Source organism: Leptopilina boulardi, unplaced genomic scaffold, assembly GCF_019393585.1.
Source record: "Leptopilina boulardi isolate dan_hultmark-lab unplaced genomic scaffold, ZJU_Lbou_2.1 LbouV2_131, whole genome shotgun sequence".
NCBI classification, from domain to species: domain Eukaryota; kingdom Metazoa; phylum Arthropoda; class Insecta; order Hymenoptera; family Figitidae; genus Leptopilina; species Leptopilina boulardi.
The window spans coordinates 659,427-682,637 of record NW_026137676.1 but is presented as its reverse complement, the minus strand read 5'-3'; the positions used below and the strand labels follow the sequence as shown (position 1 = coordinate 682,637).

Genomic DNA, 23,211 nt, shown 5'->3' with positions numbered 1-23,211 from the left:
CTTGCAGACCACCGCCCTCTACCGCTTGAGATTCGAACAAAACTCTAAATCTTATAATGAATTGCAGAATGTTCTGGCAACGACTTTTCTCATGCGTAAATTGCATGGATCTTAAAATACCAGTTAGAACTTGTTCGTTGCAAGAACATTCTGCAACTCACCATGCTATAAATTCGTTTTTAACAGCGCCATTGCGCAAACTCGCGAGTAATTCAAAAGCATCCTTGATGAGTGCACTCATCAAGGATGGTCTGATAATTAGGACGCTTAGCAGGTCCCCCAATGCCTGCAAACTTTCGTTTAGCAGGCATTGTTGTGCAAAAAAAAAATAAAAAAGAACAATAGAAATAAATATAAAGAAAAGAACAGTATATAAAGAATAAAAAATTAATAAACAAAAAATAATAAAAAAGAATAGTATAAAATAAAAATAATAAAAGAACAATAAATAAATAACGCAACTATATACTAATTATTAACGTTATGAACACACACTCACTCAAACAAAATACACTTAAATACTAATAAACTAACTAATACTTAATCTTATTAATAATTAAGAAAAAAGTAATAAATGAAATATCGCTCTATTTCTGTATATGTAGCTGCGACAATGCTGCAAGAGCTCACAGAATAGAATGAAAAATCTGCTTGCATTCCCTGAATTTATACCCAAATTTTGCTGACGCATGCGCAATAAAATGTACCTTCCACTCTACTATTCACGCATGCGCAATCCTTTACATCGCAACCACTACATAAATTTATACATATAGAATATTCTTTGACTCCTACTCTATATCATTGCACATGCGCAGTATACCCTAATTACGTCATTAAGATATTTTGTATTATATGACGTCACAAAAACAAGTCTCGATACGTTTAGTTAGGTCGCAACATGTTTTTTTCAAAATTTTAAAAATATAATTCGTAGAATATTTTACATGCGCAGTTATCCATAGATGACTCTTACTACGCATGCGCGAAATGCTGAGTAACTCTAGTGATCCCTGAAGGGCTCCCCATCCCCCAGGCAATGCCAACTATTGCACCATTCCATACTTGGATCACTCTCGAGGTACATCTAGAACAGATTATGTGGATCGACAAGAGTGGTCTGATTCTTAAAGGTAATTATATTACCGACCGACCAGTTACCGACTGCAGATACTTAGCCGAGATCAGGACCTGGGCCAAAACCGACCATGCTATACTACTGTATACTATACTTCCGCAAAAAACTCATTTTTTCAAGATTTTAGCCAAAACTCGGTATTTTTTAGTTTTTCCTATACAGTTTTGAAACAAATGATTTTTTGAAAAAATAACCTGTAGGAAAGTTAAAGCTGAAAAAATTCCTAACAATTTGCAAGAAAGAAGAATGTAATAGCTTTAATAGTTTCCGAGATACAGTCTCTCAAAGTTGATCCTTTTGAGGTTCTACAGAGAGTCTAAAAAAATGAAAAATACCGGAATTTTGATAAAAACTCGAAAAAATGGGTTTTTTGTGGAAGCTTAATTAATGTTAACTCAGAGAAGTGAACTTACTTTACTAATTTATTTTTACAGACTTAAAATGCAACAGATCTTTTTTTATAATAAACTAATCGATTTTCAGGATGCGCTTCCTTGCAGTATCTACGAGATGATAATTTAGCAATTCAATTAAGTTTCGGAGAAAATATTTTAACAAACACAATTGTGAATGGTGAGTTTTAATAATAATTTTAAAAAGGGCCGTATATAACTGTCTATCATATTGTTGCATGGGAGGAGTAAGTAATATTACACTGTGTTACAGAGAACATACAGTAGCATTAAAATGTCCGGGTAATAATAATATTACAAAGCTCCAAGGAATCTATGGCACATTTGAAATTATAAGAAAATGTGATCCATAAATAGTGGAGAGTTGTGCTCCGGGTTTTCTTTTTCGATCAAAACTATTACATAAATTTTTTTTACTATTTTATTATATAACTCGTACACGTACAAATACAACTTTTGGCATGATGGATTAATTAAAATTCAAAACGGAAATAGAAATTTTGAAAGAGATATATTTTTAGATATTTTTTATAATGTTCTTTATTTAAATTATGAAAAGTAAGATAAGTCACATAAAGTAAAGTAATAGATAAGATAACAAAAAATTAATTTTAGATAAAATTAAATTATTTTAAAAATAATTGAATATAACTAAGTAATTAATTTCATTTACAGTGAATACAGATATAAAAAGTCTCATTTCACTAAAGAATAATATTTAAATTGCATAAAACATTCTAATTATTCATAAATAATGCGAAATAAAGATAGAGAATGCGTATTAGGGGTCGCTGATTACTAATTCGATGTTAGTTTTTCAAATTTCAAAATGGCGGATCCAATATGGTGGAATTTTTTTCAAAAATCGTTCGGATTCTTTTGAAACTCTCTAGACGGGAGTTTTCGGGGACGCTGATTATAAATCTAAAGTCAGATTCTTAAAATTTTGAGAAATTAAAAATGTCTGATCAGCCACATCAAAAATCCTAATATAACCATTTGCAAGAAAATCCAACATTTTTTCAAAGGAACCAATATTTTTATCATAATTCATTCGCCATATTGAATCCCCTAATTTAAATTTTTAATTTGGAGTCATAATCAGCGACTTTAAAAATACATAAGTACTAATTTTATAAAACATTGTCCGCCATATTGGATTCGCCATTTTGAATTTTGAAAAATTGACATCATATTTGTTATTAGCCACCCCAAAAACCCCTGAGTAACAAGTTTTAACCGAATTTGACGAATTTTAAGAATTTTCGTCCCCCATGTTGGATCCGCCATTTTGAATTTTTAAAAAGTGACATCATATTCGTTATGAGGGACCCTAATAACCCCTGAGTAAAAAGTTTTAACTGAATCTGATGAATTTTAATAATTTTTGGCCGCCATATTGAATCCGACATTTTGAATTTTAGAAATTTTTAGTTTTTGATTATGGTAAGCAAAATATACTACCCAGTGCTAATTTTGACGTTAATACAGAGGTATTTTCTTTATCAGATTTATTTTTAAGCATAAGTTTATGTCCCATCTCACGTTTTTAGGTGCGTTTATAGGTTACATTGGAGTCGCCATATTGGATTTTTCAAAAGACCAGATACTTTTCGAAAGTACTTATGTATACCAATAATTTCTGGGTATGAGCGATAATTTTGAAAGCTCTCAATTTTGCAGAGAAGGGTGGCCCGGTTGGCGCGAAACGTCCCATATGCAGTTTACGTTTATTTTACAACCGATACGCAATAAAACAAACAGAATTACTGACAATATGCATAAATTTTTATAAAAAGAAAATGTTATAGATTGATAGTCTAATATCGATAAATAATATCGATATCAAATGGATTGAAGGACGCTTAACTATTGTGAAATAAAGACGTATATGATTCCTTGAAGAATCGTACTTGCTCTTAAACGTTTCAGCAAAAAACGTGCTCTTAACCGTTTGAGCAAAAATCATACTCTTTTTCTAAATCATCCCCAATAAAGCTATGAATTAAGTAGTATATAAACTCATCTTAAATCAGAGAGGATGTCAAAAAATTCCGGTGTATCTATGTGATTAGTCAATTTAATGTTTCCTGAAATAAAAAATTTTTTAATTAAAATTTAAAATTTAATTCTTTCCTGAAAAGGGGCAAGAAAAGCAATAATAATACTTAGAACATAGTTCTTTCCTGGAAAAGTGCAAATTATATTGTTTTTCATTTAGAATAGTTTCTTTCCTGAAAAGGTGCAAGAAACTACAATTTAACATTTAGAATAGATAAATTCATTGATTTAACTGTCGTAACCTTATAATAAAATAAAGCAGATTCTTGATTATAATTCACAAATTGCTTCTCTTTCACATTCAGAATAGACTTCCTTCTTATGCAGGTGTAAGTGACGTAATACAACAAATTGTAACACGAAATAGTACGCTTTATTATCAAAAACATTAAAGTTGTGTCACACAAGTGTGAACCGACAAGCTGTATCTTCATTCACTTAAAGCAAATTCCGAGTTCTTGTATGACAACTCAGCGACTTCATTGAAATACGAATATTTGCCTTTTATTAACGCAAGACCCATAGTCTTTATGAAGTGACAACGATCCTACAAAATAAAAATATCAGGTTTTACCATCCTGATTAATCAGCACAACCCTCCCAAGTAAATAAATTAATTATTTGTTTAAAAACCAAGCCTTAGCTCGAGATGTAACAGCTGATTTGGTGGCAGCGGTGGGATGTCACTTTTGTTTAATAAACAATAATATTCTATAAAATTTTAAATTTTAAACTAATAATCTCTAAATTTTTATTTCTACAAATCATTAGTAACGTTCGTTTAAATAATTATTTAAAGGTAAAATAAATAATAAAATTATTATTCACTATTTTATCATTCTAACATGTTATAAATAATGAAAACTAAATTGAAATTACAAACAAAAGAAAAATTAAATATTATCAAACACACTCAAACAAAAAAGATAAATATCAAAAACATTCAAACTAAACAAGAATTCTCAGATTTCTTTGAAAATATTTTAAATAAAACTGAAAAAATTATAACTCTCAATAAAGAAATAATCAATATAATAGAAAATTAAAAAACAAAAATATTTAATTTTATAAAAATCTAAAAACACAATAAATTATTTAATTAATAAATTAAATAACAAATGGTGGAAACCACTTTCTCTAGAGAATTCGTTATTCCAACATTCATTTATATATCCGTATCATTAATTTATATAATTTTGTTTGCGGCTATTTATTGGACAACTTACAATAAAAATTAGTTACTCATGTATAGTTACTTTGCTAATGTTGATTATAATAGATATAATTATCCATGCATTGAACTTATATCAAGCAATTTTAATTTAAATAGAGGTAAATTTTTAATTGATCATACCTTAACCATTAATTTAATTAAAGAATCGGCAGTGTCATCACTAGCTTATATTGACACAAATATTATTAATATTGCCCGTCAAAATACTGTTTTAACTAGAGGAGATGTCCATATAGAATTTTACGATTTTACAATAAAATTTGGAGTTGTTGATTATAATAGCGACACTGAAATTATTGGAATCCTAGGTGCCCCGTTCTTAGATTTCAATTTTCAAACAAGTTATTTTTCAAATTGGGCTTCAGATTACAAAGCATTACAAAGTGAAAGGTTACAAGTATCAAGAAATATTTTCCGAACCTGTTTTTCTCAATTAACACCAAGGTGTTGTACTAGAAAATTTCCTTAATATTATTGGTTATGAACAAATTATCCAATAATATCACCTTCAATACTAGTATTTATTCAAAAATTCATATTTCATCTGAAAACATAAAAGACTCGAGAGGTCTTTTTATAATAAATCCTTCTTTAGACATTAATTTAATTAATGAAAAATATTTAACCCCAAATACAAAGATTAACAGATCAGAAATTGCCATTTTACGGCCAGGGTCCATATTCACTTCTGGAACCACGCAAATATCAATTGCTCAAAAATTGATAAAATTTCATACATTTATTAACGAAAATCAACCTGAATTAACAGGTATTCTTGGATTGTCATTTTTAAATACTAATCCTAATGAATTTCATTTTTAAAAATTTATATCAATATAAATTTTAATAAAATTGTATAAATTGTAAAAATCATTCCTAATATTTTCTATTAATATTAGTAATAACAATCAAATCCTTATTGTTATTAATTTCCTGAAAAACATTAATTAAATAGAGTTCATTTTTAAAGAAAGTAACAGGAGAATATGAGCATATAAAATCACATGCACATATAGGCGCATATTTATGGGCTAATATTCCCGCCGACTTGAATTACTCATCGACGCCGCGTGCAGTAGATCATAGGTAGTGTACACAGCACACGCCAATACAAGGAGTTTAAGTCCAGGCGCGATCATTGTTACGGTCGCGAACCAAGTATATCGTAGCCGCCATTGACTTAAACCACTCACTGACGCCGCGTGCAGTAGACCGTAATATAATAATTCGTATGGGCCGCAGTGATAGTGTCAGCGAATTTTATGACAAAATAACAACCCTAATGGCAGGAGCCAAGGCAGCCCTAGTGGAAAAATATGATACGCTGTGTGCCGATAACATGATGAGACCTTTAGCAGATTGTACCCTAGAGTCATTTATCCGAGGACTCCCAGACTCCATGTCTAGCGCCATCGAAGCTAGAAATTTACAAACCTTAGACGAAGCATTTAAAAGTGCTTTAGAATATGAAGCCCGTCATCAATCCTACAAAACAGACTACAACACTTATCATTATTCACGATCCAATCAACAAATTGACTATGGAAACAGAGAAAGGAGCCCTAGTCCAAGGGTGCGATTTCCTTATCCTGTGGAACAACCCAGATATTTTTCCCAACCAACAAGCCCTTCAGGAATACTAAAAAATCCTTATTCATCTCAATTTTCGGGCACAAGTAATCAACAACCCTATCTTAATCACCCTAATTATTTTCCTCCTAACGCTTATGTTCCTTACAATTCATATCCTAACTTTCCTCAAGTACCTCAGTCAGGAGGTCAACATTATAAACCTAATGAAGGTTCCAGAACGCCCCCACGCGCTCAATCCCCTCATCCTTTAGAAAAGGACAATTTGAACTCAAACATGGCTCGACGGACAGACGCGACGACGAGTGGAAATTTAAAAGAGCGTCCAGTAAACGTGAGGATTCTACGATCACAAGAACCATCTTGCATGCAAGAAACTCAAGAGAATCCCCAGTAATAAAAATAAGATCACCTAGTTTCTTAGAAACAACTGCATCATTACTAATTGACACTGGAGCGGATGTTAATTTAATAAAATTATGTGTCTTATAACCAGAATTAGAGGTAATTCAAGACGAAGCAATTCATATCGCTGGAATAGTACCAATAAAATTTAAAACACTAGGAACTGTGCAAGTTGAAATTCATGGAAAATCAGTAACTTTCCAAACAGTACCTTCCAATTTTCCTATTGAATCAGATGGTATTCTTGGAAGAGAATATCTAAGGGAAGAAAAAGTCGAAATATCTTTTTGGCATAACACTTTAGTGACTCATTCTAACCCTATTCATCCTATATTCTTCTCTGACAATGAGTCTAAAGATGCAAGAGAAAATCTAACGGAAAATAAGACAAATAAAAAGCTGAATTTAACCATTAAAGCAAGAACAAAACAAGTAATACCAGTTGAAGTATTAAATACCGATTTAAAGGAAGGATATTTACCATTATTAGATACAACTGAAGAATTAATAATAGGTGAAGGAATAGTAACAAACAACGATGGTGTATGTCATGTTTATGTTATAAATACAACAGCAGAAGACATAGAAATCGAAATTTTGCCCCAAGAACTTATACCATTTGAATTTTATAAGTTACCAGGTGAAGATTCTAACGAATATTCTTCAGAAGAAGATTATGTAGAGCCCCCAGATAAAGCCACTGCCGTTATAGAACATTTAAGATTAAATCATTTAAATGAAGAAGAAAAAGAACATGTCAAACAAGTGATACAAGAATTTCCAGATAATTTTCACCTTCCAGGTGAACACTTAACGTCAACACATTTGGTACAACATAAAATACTTACCTCAGATGAAATACCTATACATACAAAGCAATATAGATTTTCCCCATCCCAAAAAGAGGAAATCGATTAAGTCATCGATAGAATGAAGTCGGAAGGTGCAATAGGACCTTCTTGCTCTCCTTATAACTCCCCATTACTCATAGTTCCAAAGAAAATTGATGGAACTGGAAAAAAGAAGTGGAGAATAGTAATTGACTTCAGAGCATTAAATGATAAGACTGTAGGCGACTTTTATCCCCTACCCCATATAACTTCTATCACAGATAATTTGGGCAAGGCCCAGTACTTTTCTGTATTTGATTTAGCCAGTGGATTTCATCAAATAGAGCTAGATCCAAAGGATAGAGAAAAAACCGCATTTTCAACTACACATGGACATTACGAATACATTAGAATGCCAATGGGATTAAAAAATTCACCAGCCACCTTTCAAAGATTAATGGACCAAGTATTAATTGGATTACAAGGTGCTGAACTATTCGTCTACTTAGATGACATAGTAATTTACGCTAAAGACCTAGAAGAACATGGAAAAAAGGTGCGAAGATTGTTAAACCGACTTAAAGAAGCAAATTTGTCCTTGCAACCTGAAAAATGTGAGTTCTTTTTTAAAGAAGTAGCATATTTAGGACATATAATTAGTAGTGAAGGTGTAAAACCTAACCCCAAAACGATAGAAGCAGTAAAAAACTTCCCAACCCCAAAAACACCCCGAAATGTAAAACAATTCTTAGGCTTGGCTGGATATTACAGAAGATTCATAAAGGATTTCTCAGCAAAGGCAAAACCTCTGTCAAATCTATTGAAAAAGGACATAAAATTTAGTTGGGGATTAAAAGAAGAGAGTAGTTTTAAAGAACTAAGAGAAGCATTATGTACAAGCCCTATTTTACAATACCCAGATTATGATAAACCATTTACCATAACCACGGACGCATCTGATTTTGCGTTAGGTGCTGTTTTAAGTCAACAGAAAGACGGCTTTGATTTACCCATAGCTTATCTTTCTAGAGTATTAAATGCCCCTGAATTAAACTACTCCACAACGGAAAAAGAATGCCTAGCTGTATTATACGCTGTTCACAATTTCTGGCCATATATTTACGGAAAGAAGTTCACATTGATTAGTGATCATGAACCTTTAAGATGGATAGATACAATAAAAGACCCCGGACAAAGATTAATAAGATGGCGACTAAAATTGAGAGACTACTCTTATGAATTTCAACACAAATCAGGAAAACTAAATACCAATGCAGATGCATTATCCAGAAATGTCATAACTGATGATTCAGAAGAAGATTCCCAATTGGAAAGAAACAAGTCGCGAATCAAAATATTAATGAATCGAAAAACTGATAAACCTAAACCACCCCCTAGACCTAAGCCTAAACCAAAACCCAACCCAATCCCAAAGCCAGCTCCTAAACCAAAATCAATTTTAAAACCACCTCCATCCAAAACAAATTTATATGAAAGTACTATAGCAGAAAGAGTAGCAAAAAGAAGAGCTTTACAACCTAGAGTCAAAATAATCGAAGATTCGACTAATGATGAAAGCTACAATGAAGAAGAGATTGAAATACCTGAACCCCCAATTCAAAAACCAAGTAGAAGTGTACTTCCCAGTCTACAACTTCCTCCAATGTCATTACGAATGGAACCAGGTCCAAAAAGCGCACCTCCCGAAATAATCACAATGGAAATACTTACTATAGAACCAGAAATACAAACAATAAATGCATTAGATCCTCCAGCAAGTGGAAGCGATAGCAGCTCAGAAGAAGAGGAATTATGCCTAACAAAAGAAGAAATAGCCAAAACATTAGACAAGTCAGTAACACAATTTAATGAATACTTATCAAATCGCCCGAATTCAATAAGAATTTCACCAAGAAATTGGACAGCAAATTCTGATGGAAATGACGATGAAGAAATACATAAAACAGCAAACCAAATAATAACTGGAGATCACTCAGAATTTTCCAAAAAACTAGATTTTTATTGGGATTACGCTAAAGGTGAATCAATATGGGAACAAAACCCAGAAGAAAATCCAGTAAACAAAAATACAGAATTAGAATACGACACGACAGAAGAACAATTAGAAGAGATTCACACACCCCACCATATAAAAAATCCTAAAGCTTTTTCCACACCGTATCACACCTCTCTGTACGAACAAAACGAATCAACTTCTGAGAAAGAAACCTCAGAAGAAGAAAGTGATGAAAAAGAAACAATTAAAAGAAAACCAATGATAAACGCATCATTATCAAAAATTCAACCTTCAATTTTGCCTAAATATGCAAATACAAAAATTAAAAATATTACTAGCAGCAGAGAAAATCTTACATATTATAGAAACAATTATGTTCATTTTCTAGCAGCTGATTGTGAATTCACCACACCAATAAGTAGATTACTTATCGATATTGGAGTACTAGACCCATTAGAAATAAAGGCAAAAAGACCTATAAAAGGACAAATTTATGTTACCCCAAGAGGAAAACATAATATCTACACCATAATTGTTAAAAATAATCATTTTGAACCCTTAATAAAAGAAGACATTACGATAGGAATGCGTAATTTAAAAAAACTCCTTTATCACGAGAAAATAGAAGAAATACATATTTCTCGACATGGAGATATTACTGACGAATTAATTAGAGGAGAATTTCTCCAAATTATCAATTCTATTTTTGAAAATAGCAACATTCAAGTAACCATTTGCTATGGACAAGTATCAATACCAAAAGAAGAAATTAGAGAAAACATCATTAGTGAATTTCATAAAAGTAAAATAGCAGGACACAAAGGAATAGTTAAAACATATAGAAGAATACGCGAAAAATTTTATTGGCCAGGAATAAAAGAACAAGTAACTGAATTTGTGAGAAGATGTCCTACATGTCAATCTCAAAAACTAGTACGTGTAAAAACAAAAGAACCAATGCTTATAACCGACACTCCTTTAGACGCATTTGATAAAAATTCCTTAGATACAGTAGGAAAATTACCCACAACACCTGACGGGAATTGCCATATCCTTACAATGCAGGATCATCTGTCAAAATATTGCATAGCTGTTGCAATACCTGATATTTCAGCAACTACTATAGCCCATGCGGTTGCAAAAGAGTTATTTTCGGTCTACGGAGCCCCAAAAGTAATCTTAACAGATAAAGGCACTTCATTCATAGGAAAATTAATGTCAAAATTGTCAAAAATTTTCAAAATTCAACAAGTAACAACATCAGGTTACAGGCCCCAAACAAATGGAGCTTTAGAACGTAGCCACGCCGTATTGGCAGAATATATAAAACAAAATGCTAGAGACTATGACGACTGGGATAGATTATTACCCTTCGCCATGTTTGCATATAATACTTCCGTCCATGAATTTACTAACTTCACTCCGTATGAGTTAATTTTTGGAAAAACCGCTCGTACGCCTAGTTCCTTTCCCCAAGAAGAAAAATTGGAGACATATGGTTCTTATTTATCCGAATTAATAACCAGATTAATAGAAATAAGGGCATTAGCAGCCAAAAATTTAATAGCCGCGAAACAAAAATCCAAAGAAAGATACGATAAAACAACTAAACCCTTCAATGGAAAAATAGGCGATAAGGCTTATGTACTAAAAGAAGGTCCAAAAAGAAAGTTTGATCCCCATTATCACGGTCCATACGAAATTGTCGATATTTTGGACAAAAATAATGCAATTCTAACCAATGAAGATGGGCAAAGATTCAAAAAACATGTAGATAAGTTAAAACTTGCTTACGAATAACCTAAATTAACAAAATTTTAATTTTTAGATGTTGGAGACGATCCTATTCACACCACCATTAAAAGGAGAAATCATCGAAAGCTTTAAATTTCCTAAAGGAAACATTGCCGACATTAGTTATCCTAAAGGGATATTAGAAGAGCTAACCGCGGAATACAACATTGATAAGCCAGTATACTCAGTAGTATCAGGGACCGGCCCTGCTTTTAACAAAATGTGGCAAGTTAAGTGTACTACCACAGATACAAAGAATGGGAACGTATTCACAGCAATAGGAGACGAAAGTAGAACGATTAGAGAGTCCGAACATTCATCGGCGTCTATGATATTAAAAGAATTAAATAGAGTATATTACTTCAGTGAGGAAGAGAAACCTAAAAATATTAGAGGCCGAATTCATGCAATGGCCACTGACGAACCAAATAAAATTAAATTAAAAATGTTTAAATGGGAAAATTGTTGCGAATATTGCTATAAAAGAGGCCACAAAAAGGAACATTGTTATAGCACCATTAGAAACAAGAAAATCCTAAAAAAGGAAACACAAGAAATTGAAGAATCTATAGATTCCGACGAATTTTGGAATTTACCTGGTCCTTCAATGTCATGGGATTAAAAAAAATAAATCAATAAATAAATATGTATATTACTATTATATTAGTACACTAAGTACGATTAAGAATAATGTCTTATATTCAAGTCTTATATTTAATTAATAATTAATTATATAAAATGCTTATAATACAAATCAATCTAATTATAATCAATAACTGACAACAATACTAAAAATAAAATATCAAGATGTATAAATTATTAAATGCATAATATTAAGATATAATCAATATAATATATACTATCATATCAAAATATAATCGAACCTATTATAAACATCATTATTAATAACAATATACAATGAAGTATGTAGAGAAAATGCACGAACTACTATATCAAAATATAATCAACCTTAGCAATAAAATATATATTGACAATTATCAATACAATTATAATCCAAAAAAAAATATAATAAGATAAACTTAAATTTAGTTAATAAACAAAAAGACATAATAATAATAAACATATAATATTTAAGTTATCAAAATAATATTGTAATCAGCAAATAAAAATAAACAAAAATTATGAAACGAAAGAAAAGAAGGAAGAGGATTTGGAGGTTGCCTTCTTCTTTCCTTTCATAATAAATAACGGAAACTTAACATAACGAATGGCAAAATACTTAATCAATAATAGTAATATAAATAATTATAAAAACAATAATTATTTCATAATAATCCTAAAATACAATATAATAATATAAATCTTAACATGAAGACACCTTTAAAACAATACCTAAACCGCAATACCTAAAGGCGAGAATGAAGGAAAAGGCTGCCATTTGCGTGAAGTTAACCCCAAATGACAGTCCCTACAAAAATTAATAACCCTTGCATTAAAAAAAAAAATAAATAAAATTATATATATATATATATATATGTATGTATATATGATTATAATAAAATATATTTATAAAAAATCAGGAAAAGAAGCAGGCGCAAAGCACCTACATATAGGGTTTCGTGGCTTTTTAAATTCAGATCAGAAGTTATTTGTACATAGGGTCAGTCGGGGTAAATCCGAACGGGGGGTAAATCCGAACGCTAATTATTTCAGCTTAATTAAAATTTTTTAAAATAAGTTCGATATGAGAATTTTTACCTCAGATCCTCTTGAAGAGATTCTAAGTATTATCCCATTTTTTGTTTGTTAATTAGCAACAGCATAAACAAAGATAACAAGTATTGCAAAAAAGATTGAAAATCAAAGATGACACTCTTTCAGTATTTTGTCTCGTATTTGAAGAAAAAGAAGCTAAAAATTCATTTTATTATTTATAATTGTTTGTTATGAATACTAGAACAGAAACTATATTTGATTTTTGCCTTCTGTAAAATTTTATTAATAATATCAGACCGTTCGTATTTACCCAAGAAAATTGGAAAACTGGGGTATATCCGAACGGTATTTTTAATAATTTTTTTTTACATCAGAGCCACACAAAATTGTTTTTTTTTGATTATACTATTATTTTAACATTATAAAAGTACATAGAAAAAAGTTTTTCTTTCTATATGTATCCTCGTTAGTAATTAATAAGCAGAAACCTAATCTCTATTCTCTCGAAGGAGTGTTTCAATTTTTTTGCCAAATGGTTTGTTGAAAAAAGTTTTTCAGGATCTTAATAAAATTTGGTATTCTACGGTTTTTGGGGTCGCTAATTACCAATTTGAAGTCAGTTTTTCAAAATTCAAAATGGCGGACGAGAATTAAAAAATTCATTGGATTTGCTCGAAAATTGTTACTCGGGGGGTTTCAGGGTTAGCAAATTTGATCATTTTTAAAAATAAGTTTTAGGAAATAATTTATAATTACATTATTTGCTAATTGCTATGGTTGCTATGGTAATGGTTGTCATGGAAACGGTTGCCATGGTAATGGTTGCTATGGGAACTGTTGCCATGGTAACGGTTGTTATGGAAACTGTTGCTATGGAAACAGTTGTCTTGGTAACTGTTGCCATGGAAACGGTTGCCATGGTAATGGTTGCTATGGGAACTGTTGCCATGGTAACGGTTGCTATGGAAACGGTTGCCCTGGAAACAGTTGTCTTGGTAACGGTTGCCATGGGAACCATACGAGTGTACTACGGACAGACGGACGCCAAAGCGAAACTATAAGGCTTTCGGCCTTGGGCCACGAAACCCTAAAAATAACCTATTAACTATATAATTAAATTTTCTTATGACTAAATAAAACACATAGAAATATAGAAAAAAAATTTTTATTATAAAAACATTTATATTCTACAATAAAAAATTTTTATTTGAGTTCAACGGGCAAAACACTTCGCCCCTTTCGAATAAGCCGCCCATTGGGCGACAAAACAATTATCACATTTTTCAAGGGAGGAGGGACGAATCTCCTCTCCCCCTCCCCTGTCACCGTAATCAGAAAATTTGAATAAGGTGGATCTGAAACAAAAAAATAGGGGACATATAAGTAAATATACATATAAAACATATATGCATACATATATCAAAATAAAAAAAAAAAACTTAAACTTACCCCAACGGGAGGCGACCTCCAAGCGGTCGATTCCTCCATTATTTTCGTTTTCTGAAACAAAAAAAAAATACATATAAATTTAAATATACTTACAAATAAATCATTAATGCTCTTACGAAAGTAAAATATAATTAAAATACTCACGTGTTTCCATCTCAATTAGTAGCATTCAAATGACTCAATTGCAAAAATTGCTGACCGTTGCACATTTCAAAAAGATAACAAATAAGCCCTACGCACTACACAATAACAAGGGTAAAGAAATTCCCATCAAAATAATATTAATAATTAAAAAAAAAAAAAAAAACAATATACATATGAAAAACTAAATTAACCCCCATAAATAAAAACATAAAAACATCTAAATATATTCAAAACAAAATTCAAAAATTTCATATGTTACCTACAGATAATCACACTATAACTTACCTAATAAGGATAAAAATCAACAATTGATAAAGGATAATGAAGATGTATATAATTTTAAACTATTATTAACTAATAAGAAGAAGAAAAAACACTTAAATAATATAAGAAAATGCATGAACAATTATATATAAAAACAATGAAGTATGAACAATACACGAATAACAAAAATAAATGTTAAAACTCGACAAATGGCAAAAACTATAATAATCATTATAATAATTATTAAATTATAAGAAATGTATACATAAAACTATAATAAAAATGTAATAATAAATATAAAAGAAGGACGAAGGAAAATGAAGGAAGGGGATTTGGTGGTCGCCTTCTTCTTTCCTCCTTATTTAAAAAAAAAGAAGATATATACACCAAACACTCATAAAATATTCTACTTTACAGATGGAAATTCCATTTTTGGGAATAATCACCGATACTACTTATTACGTATCCATGGCAATTAAGATATTAATATTATTAGTATCATTAATAGTCCTAAAAAACATTTTTATATGTTATAAAATGATAACAATGAGAAGAAAAAGATCAAGAAATCAACCAAATTTAAGCAATCCATAAAATAGATCATTGGGGACAATGATTGTTCCATGGAGGGAGGACCAGCCCCAAAAATCCCCAAAAAATTTCATTAAATAAAGAATATTTCCAAGCTAAACTATCAAGAAAATATGAAAAAAGAAGAGGCAACAGTTTTCAAACCTACGCGCCAACTTAAAACTTGTATATCGACCACGTATATCGACCCTAAGAAAATCAAGACCAATACAACAATGGCCCCCAAGCGAAGGACATCAATACAACAAAAAGCGCTTGTCCAATACATATGAATAAGTATATCATATATACACTACCGTCCGAAATTGTGCGAACTCTGCTTTTTCAACAACTATAAAATTGTTCAAATCTTCAAAAATATTAAAACTAAAATTTTTTCCTCTTTATTTTATTAAAGCTAATAAAAGTCTGAAAGAAATGACACCTTGACAAAGAGAATATGTTAATTTTTCAATTAGATATCTAAGAAAAACCCAATTTTCAATGTTTTTACTATTTTTTTTATTTCTCTGGCAAAAATTAATATTTTTAAACGTTCTTAGGCTCATTGAAATCGTATTTTGTTATGCAATTCAAATTATATAAAACAATTCATGTACACATTCTTCCCTAGCGTATGCAAACCGTGAAAGTTGGCTCATAAAATGTCAAAAAATTGTGATTAATATTTATATGACAAAAAATGATCAGTAAAATGTATAAATCTTAAATTTACTTACATAAATCAGAGAAGTTTAGAATGATATATTTACTTGATTTTTAAACATTATATTTTATTGTAGAATTAAATTTAAATTTTTTGACATTTTATGAGCCAACTTTCACGGTTTGCATACGCTAGGGAAGAATGTGTACATGAATTGTTTTATATGGTTGCGGGGATGGTTGCGGGAAAATGGGTCGGCATAAAAATTTTTCATGGTCATATTCGGTTTCAGCGACCCCAAAAACATAGGAATATGGGGTTGTGTTTTTTGGGACCTGTCTTTTAATTTTTTGTGTGCCTTTGTTATTAGTACTGATAATTAATGAACATATCATTATTATAATATTTTATTATTAATTTTTATTAGTTCAAATTAATTTTTATTATTAATTTTTATAATTATAATAATATATGATTAGTAAATGTTATGGACGGAATTCCGTAAATTTTTAATTTTTTTTTGCTAAATATTATTTATTAAAAATAATATTTGTTAATTAATACTACAAAAATGTTGTCAATTGTACATCAACAACATACACAACACACATACATATAAAGTTTCTGATACTAAAATATTCAAATAATATTTTAAATTAATTTAATAACTATTTAGAATTTTATTTTTTATTTATTTTAATTTTGAAATCAAAGGTTATTTTGCAAATGCTTTGAGATTATTGAACTTCATATTGCGAAGTAACACGAACTAAATTGTGAATCGATTTCGCTAATTGTGGGACTTACAATGTATAGAAGTTGCCACATTAGTCTGAAATATTAGGAAATATATTATATAAATTACAAAGGTAACTCAGGTGGTTGAACCGATCACGCCACTAATAAAATGCAAGTTCGCTAAAACTTGCATGGAAACAACGAGGTGTTGACTGCAAAATCAACCGTCCCACATACTTAAAATAACATACAAACAGGGTGTGAACGTTGAGATTATTGTTTATTCCCCGCAGTAAGGGTTAAAATTGTCAAATTATCTAAAATTATAAAGTGTATATTCCACAATTTGTGAAGTCAACTATCGTATAAAAAGTTCATTGATAAAGGAAGATTATTTTATCAAGTATAAAGTTTTATAAATGTAAAATGTGCAGAATCCTTTCTTAATTTTTGAAAGTATTTATTATTATCACAATTGTTTATATCTCAACCTCACTGTTTGAAAATTCAGGTTTGATGAACCCAATATTCTGAATTTTTAATAAACAGAATTTGAAATATTGAAATAATTGTTCAAAGACAATAAATAATACAAGTTTGTCAAAAGAAAAAATATATAAAATAAAGGAAGGTAAAAAGAACGACTTCCGCATACCTCAGAGTCGTATGACAAATAAGAGTTTTAAACTGCTAAGAGTTAGAAAAGTATTTTGATACATTTCTGTATCATTTTAATTATTATTATTCAGGTGAGTTGCTCTGGATTTATATACACTATTTGAAAATTACAGAATCTCATAAAACAAACACTATCACAATTACTCCAAATATAAGAATTATTTTCTTGTTGTTAAAATATTTCTTTTATTATTGATCTCTTTATTGTGCTTACAATAAATGATTTTTTGTGAGACTTGAATTGCTAATTCAAGTAGCTTTACGTAGTAGCCGTTTTTAATTGTAATCATTTTTATTAAAGATCAATTGGGGAATTGGATATAAACACTTTGGGGGTTGAATGAGTAAACAGATTTCTTTTGTTGTGATAATTACGTTTCTATTTACTCAATCACCTTTTTTGATGTCAATAGTATATCTCGCTTTTTGAATCATTTTTACTAAAATACCGTCTATCAGGGTTTATTGAATGGACAATATTCTAAGTGACAGTCCACTACCTTAATCTAACTTTGTTAGCCAAAAGCAATTTACGCTTTCCAAATAAGCGAAATTGTTAAATAATAAAAATTAGGACTTGTTCTTAATATATATTATTTCTCGTTAAATTATCTATTTTATTTTCTTTTGTTAATTAACTTCCGTCTTTAACAGTAAAATCTTTAAAGTGTTTTATTTATTTAGTAAAATTATTTTTTATTGTTATTTAATATTATTATTAGTATTTATTTATATATAGTTAGTTTTTATTATTATTTAATGTTAATTATTAGCGATGGTTAATACTATTATTTTAATGCTTTTAAATGATATACTTATTCATCTGCATTTCTGGGCAAGCGCTTTTGCTCCTATTGGTATCCTCCACTTGGCGGCCATTGTGGTGTGCCATGTGTTGATCTTGGTGAGTTTGTTCCAGGGTCGATGCATGTGATCGATGCGCGGATTTTAAAATGGCGCGTAGGTTTGAAAGCTATTACCTCTCCGCTTCTCATATTTTCTTGATAGTTTGGCTTGGAAATGTACTTTATTTAATGAAACTAGCAACATTGTCGTCCGCAAGCGGCCGACTACGTTGCTAGTGTGCATTAACCATATTTTTTATTCATTTTTTTTTAAATTTAATATTAGAAATGTAAAAAAAAATTCTTTATATTGAATCTACCACACAAGTAGCAAGGAATATTGCTTGAATGTCAAGCTGATATAAACCGGGAATATTTTTGTAACATTCAGGCGATATCATAATGTCCTCTTCACGGGGACATTCCTCGGTGATGTATCTATATGATCTATGTTACGGTCTTTCACACAAAAAATGTAACGCATTACAAAACTTACATTCTACATTTATTAATCCTAAATAATTCTGTGGATCTTTACTTTCATTGAAATCTTTAATAGTCATTATTGCAACTCCTGCACTTTTTTATTCCGATTATCGTTTTTAAATGACAAATTCTTTTCATGACGCTCTTTCTTTTCATCTTGAGTTTCCATTGATATTTTTCTTTTCCTACATGCCAAATTTTTATCCTTGCGTATTTTCTTTTCATCTTCAGTTTTTAAAGATAATTTCTTTTTTTTTTGCATGTACAATTTTTTTTGCGCTCTTTCTTTTTTATTTCTGTTTTATTACAATTACGTTTTCTCAATCTCTCATTCTCCTGTCTTATTATTTTCTACTCATATGTAATATCGTATCACAAAAAAGTGTCCAAAAATATATAAAATTGACATATTAATACACTACCATCCGAAATTGTGCGAACTCTGCTTTTTCAACAACTATAAAACTGTTCAAATCTTCAAAAATATTAAAACTAAAATTTTTTCCTCTTTATTTTATTAAAGCTAATAAAAGTCTGAAAGAAATGACACCTTGACAAAGAGAATATGTTAATTTTTCAATTAGATATCTAAGAAAAACCCAATTTTCAATCTGTTTTCTATTTTTTTTATTTCTCTGGCAAAAATTATTATTTTTAAACGTTCTTAGGCTCATTGAAATCGTATTTTGTTATGCAATTCAAATTATATAAAACAATTCATGTACACATTCTTCCCTAGCGTATGCAAACCGTGAAAGTTGGCTCATAAAATGTCAAAAAATTGTGATTAATATTTATATGACAAAAAATGATCAGTAAAATGTATAACTCTTAAATTTACTTACATAAATCAGAGAAGTTTAGAATGATATATTTACTTGATTTTTAAACATTATATTTTATTGTAGAATTAAATTTAAATTTTTTGACATTTTATGAGCCAACTTTCACGGTTTGCATACGCTAGGGAAGAATGTGTACATGAATTGTTTTATATAATTTGAATTTCATAACAAAATACGATTTCAATGAGCCTAAGAACGTTTAAAAATATTAATTTTTGCCAGAGAAATAAAAAAAATAGTAAAAACATTGAAAATTGGGTTTTTCTTAGATATCTAATTGAAAAATTAACATATTCTCTTTGTCAAGGTGTCATTTCTTTCAGAATTTTATTAGCTTTAATAAAATAAAGAGGAAAAAATTTTAGTTTTAATATTTTTGAAGATTTGAACAGTTTTATAGTTGTTGAAAAAGCAGAGTTCGCACAATTTCGGAAGGTAGTGTATGTCTTTGAAAAAAAAGTGTCCCACTGTTTGTCACTTTCCCATATATACATATATACAGATATATGAATATTTATTTTTATTTTTAAAACAAAAAGGAAGAAGATTAAGATTTTAGACGAAAATGTTCTTATGCCATTTTGAATTGTCTAGATAGAGAAACACAATGTTAAACAAAGATGTACTTATGTTATATTCCTTGGTGTAAGAAAGAATGTTATGCGTTACCTATTCAGTTTTAGACTTTCTTTATAGCTTTTTCACGTGATAAAGGGAGAAAGAAATAATTGCATGGGTCCTCAGAGTTATTAATTAATCTTCTTTAACATATTACAGGTCAAGCGAACCATCATTTGCAAACTAAAGATATATCTTTCTCTCTCCATAACTTGTTCTTCTCTTTGTCACCGAAAACACAGCACGGGTGCGGACGGTATGAATGAATAACTGACTGAATGAATACGAAGATTATTACAATGTCAATTTTTAAATTAATTTTATTGATTTACATAAATTTGCATAAATTTATATTTATCGATAATTTGAATTTAACAGGAAAACTCGTGAGGGTTGATGTTTAGGAATGATGATCCTAATATACCTGTTAATTCAGGTTGATTATTACTAATAAATGTATGAAATTTTATTAATTTATGCGCAATTAATATTTGAGTTGTTCCAGTAGTAAAAATGTGTCCTGGAGTTAAAATGACTGTTTCAGATCTATTAATTTATGTATTTGAAGTTAAATAGATTTCACTAATTAAATTAATATCTAACGCAGGATTTATTATAAAAATTCCTCTTGAATTTTTAATATTATTGGATGAAATGTGAATTTTTGGATAGATTTCAATATTAAAAGTGATGTTATTGGAATTTACATTCATATCCAATAATTTTATTTCAATTTTCTAGTACAACACCTTAGTGTTAGAAGAGAAAAACAAATTCGGAAAATATTTTTTGATGTTCGTAATATTTCGCTTTGTAAAGCTTCGTAATCAGAAGCCCAATTAGAAAAATAATTTGTTTGGAAATTGAAATCTATGAACGGGCACCTAAGATTCCAATAATTTCAGTGTCACTATTATAATCGACAATTTCAAATTTTATTGTAAAGTCGTAAAATTCTATATGGTCATCACCTCTAGTTGAAACAGTATTTTGACGAGCAATATTAATAATATTTGTGTCAATATGGGCTAATGATGACACTGCCGATTCTTTAATTAAATTAATAGTTAAGGTGTGATCAATTAAGATTTTTCCTCTATTTAAATTAAAATTATTTGATATAATTTCAATGCATGGATAATTATATCTATTATGATCAACATTAGCAAAATAACAGCACATGAATGGTTATTTATTAGTTAATATAAATTATTAATTTTTATTATAAGTTGTCCAATAGATAACCGTAAATAAAATTATATAAATTATTGATACTGATATGTAAATAAATTTTGGAATTACAAATTCATTAGAAAAAGAGGTTTCAATCATTTACTTTTTGATCTATTTTTAATTTTCAATTATGTTCAATATTTCTCTATTTAGTGATATTATTTTTTCCGTTTTAATTAAAATAACTTTAATGAAGTCTGAAAATTCTTCATTACTTTCAAATTTTTAATTGATATTTCATTTGGTTGATTTTGTTTACTTGAATTGATTTTTTTTAAATATGGTTTCTCAAGTTAGTTCTCATTATTTATATCATGAGAATAGTCTTAAATTAGAAGTTTGAAACAGTGTTTAAAAGATTTGTACTGGGAATTCAAATTTTAGAATAAAAATAAATAGTTGAATTTATTATTATTAAACAAAAGTGACATTCCACCGCTGCCACCAAATCAGCTGTTACATCCTGAGCTAAGGATTGGTTTTTAAACAAATAATCTATTTATTTACTTGGGAGAGTTGTGCTGATTAATCAGGTTGGTAAAACCTGATATTTTTATTTTGTAGGATCGTTGTCACTTTATAGAGACTATGGGTCTTGCGTTAATAACAATAATAAAAGACAAATATTCCCCTTTATAACGTTTTATTATTTATATATAATTATAAAGTACATATGTTAAGATTACTCACTTTTACAATTTTATTCGGGTTTCAATGGAAATGCTCAGTCGTCGTATAAGATTTTATTTCTGGTCCTGCTTCAATGAATGAGAATACAGTTTGTGGAATTACACTCGTGAAGCATGCACAACTATTAAATGTTTTTATGATATTATAATGATTAACTTTCAAGCTTTCAAATTATTATCTCACGTCACTTGCACCTGTATTAAAAGAATTCTACTTTAAATGTGAAAGAGAAGGAATTTATGGACTTTAATTGTTAATATTTTATATCACATGATACGACAGTAAATTCAATGAAATTAATTATTCTAACTGTTTAGTTATTATTTCTTGCACCTTTTTAAAGGAAAGAATCTATTCTAAGTGAAAAGAAATTTAAATTGCACGTTTTCAGGAAAGAACTATATTCTAACTATTAAATTTGCTTCTTTTGCACCTTTTAGGAAAGAATTCGTTCTAATTGAAATTTTTAACAAAACTTGCACTTTTTACGGAAAGAATACAATAACTTTCGTGAAATTAATTATGATAACTTATGATAATGAGTTAAGGCTATTTTTAATTAATGATATCGACACTATAATTTTATTATCAAGATAAATTCAACCATGAATAATGCCATTAGAATTTCATTTTAATTTAATAATTTTTCATTTAATAATAACAACTAGCAACGTAGTCGGCCGCAAGCGGCCGACTACGTTGCTATTATGCATTTTTTATGTCCATTCTTTTATTGTTTTAATGTTGTTTTTTTTGCTTCTTCATGGAGTAAGCTATAGAGTTCTTTCAATTGAAAAATGTTTGAAAATGCACAAATAAAATTTT

The 23,211-nt window shown here is 29.4% G+C and overlaps 1 protein-coding gene across 5 annotated transcripts in view; it reads left to right on the top strand.

Annotated features, from left to right (window-relative positions):
• Positions 1-23,211, top strand: part of LOC127291318 (protein PFC0760c) — a 288,501-nt gene that overhangs the window by 195,998 nt on the left and 69,292 nt on the right. For all 5 annotated transcript variants that reach the window (XM_051320387.1, XM_051320386.1, XM_051320388.1 and 2 more), the window contains one exon: positions 1,622-1,711. In XM_051320387.1, coding sequence (XP_051176344.1) covers positions 1,622-1,711 — 90 coding nt within the window. The remainder of the gene's footprint in view (positions 1-1,621; positions 1,712-23,211) is intronic.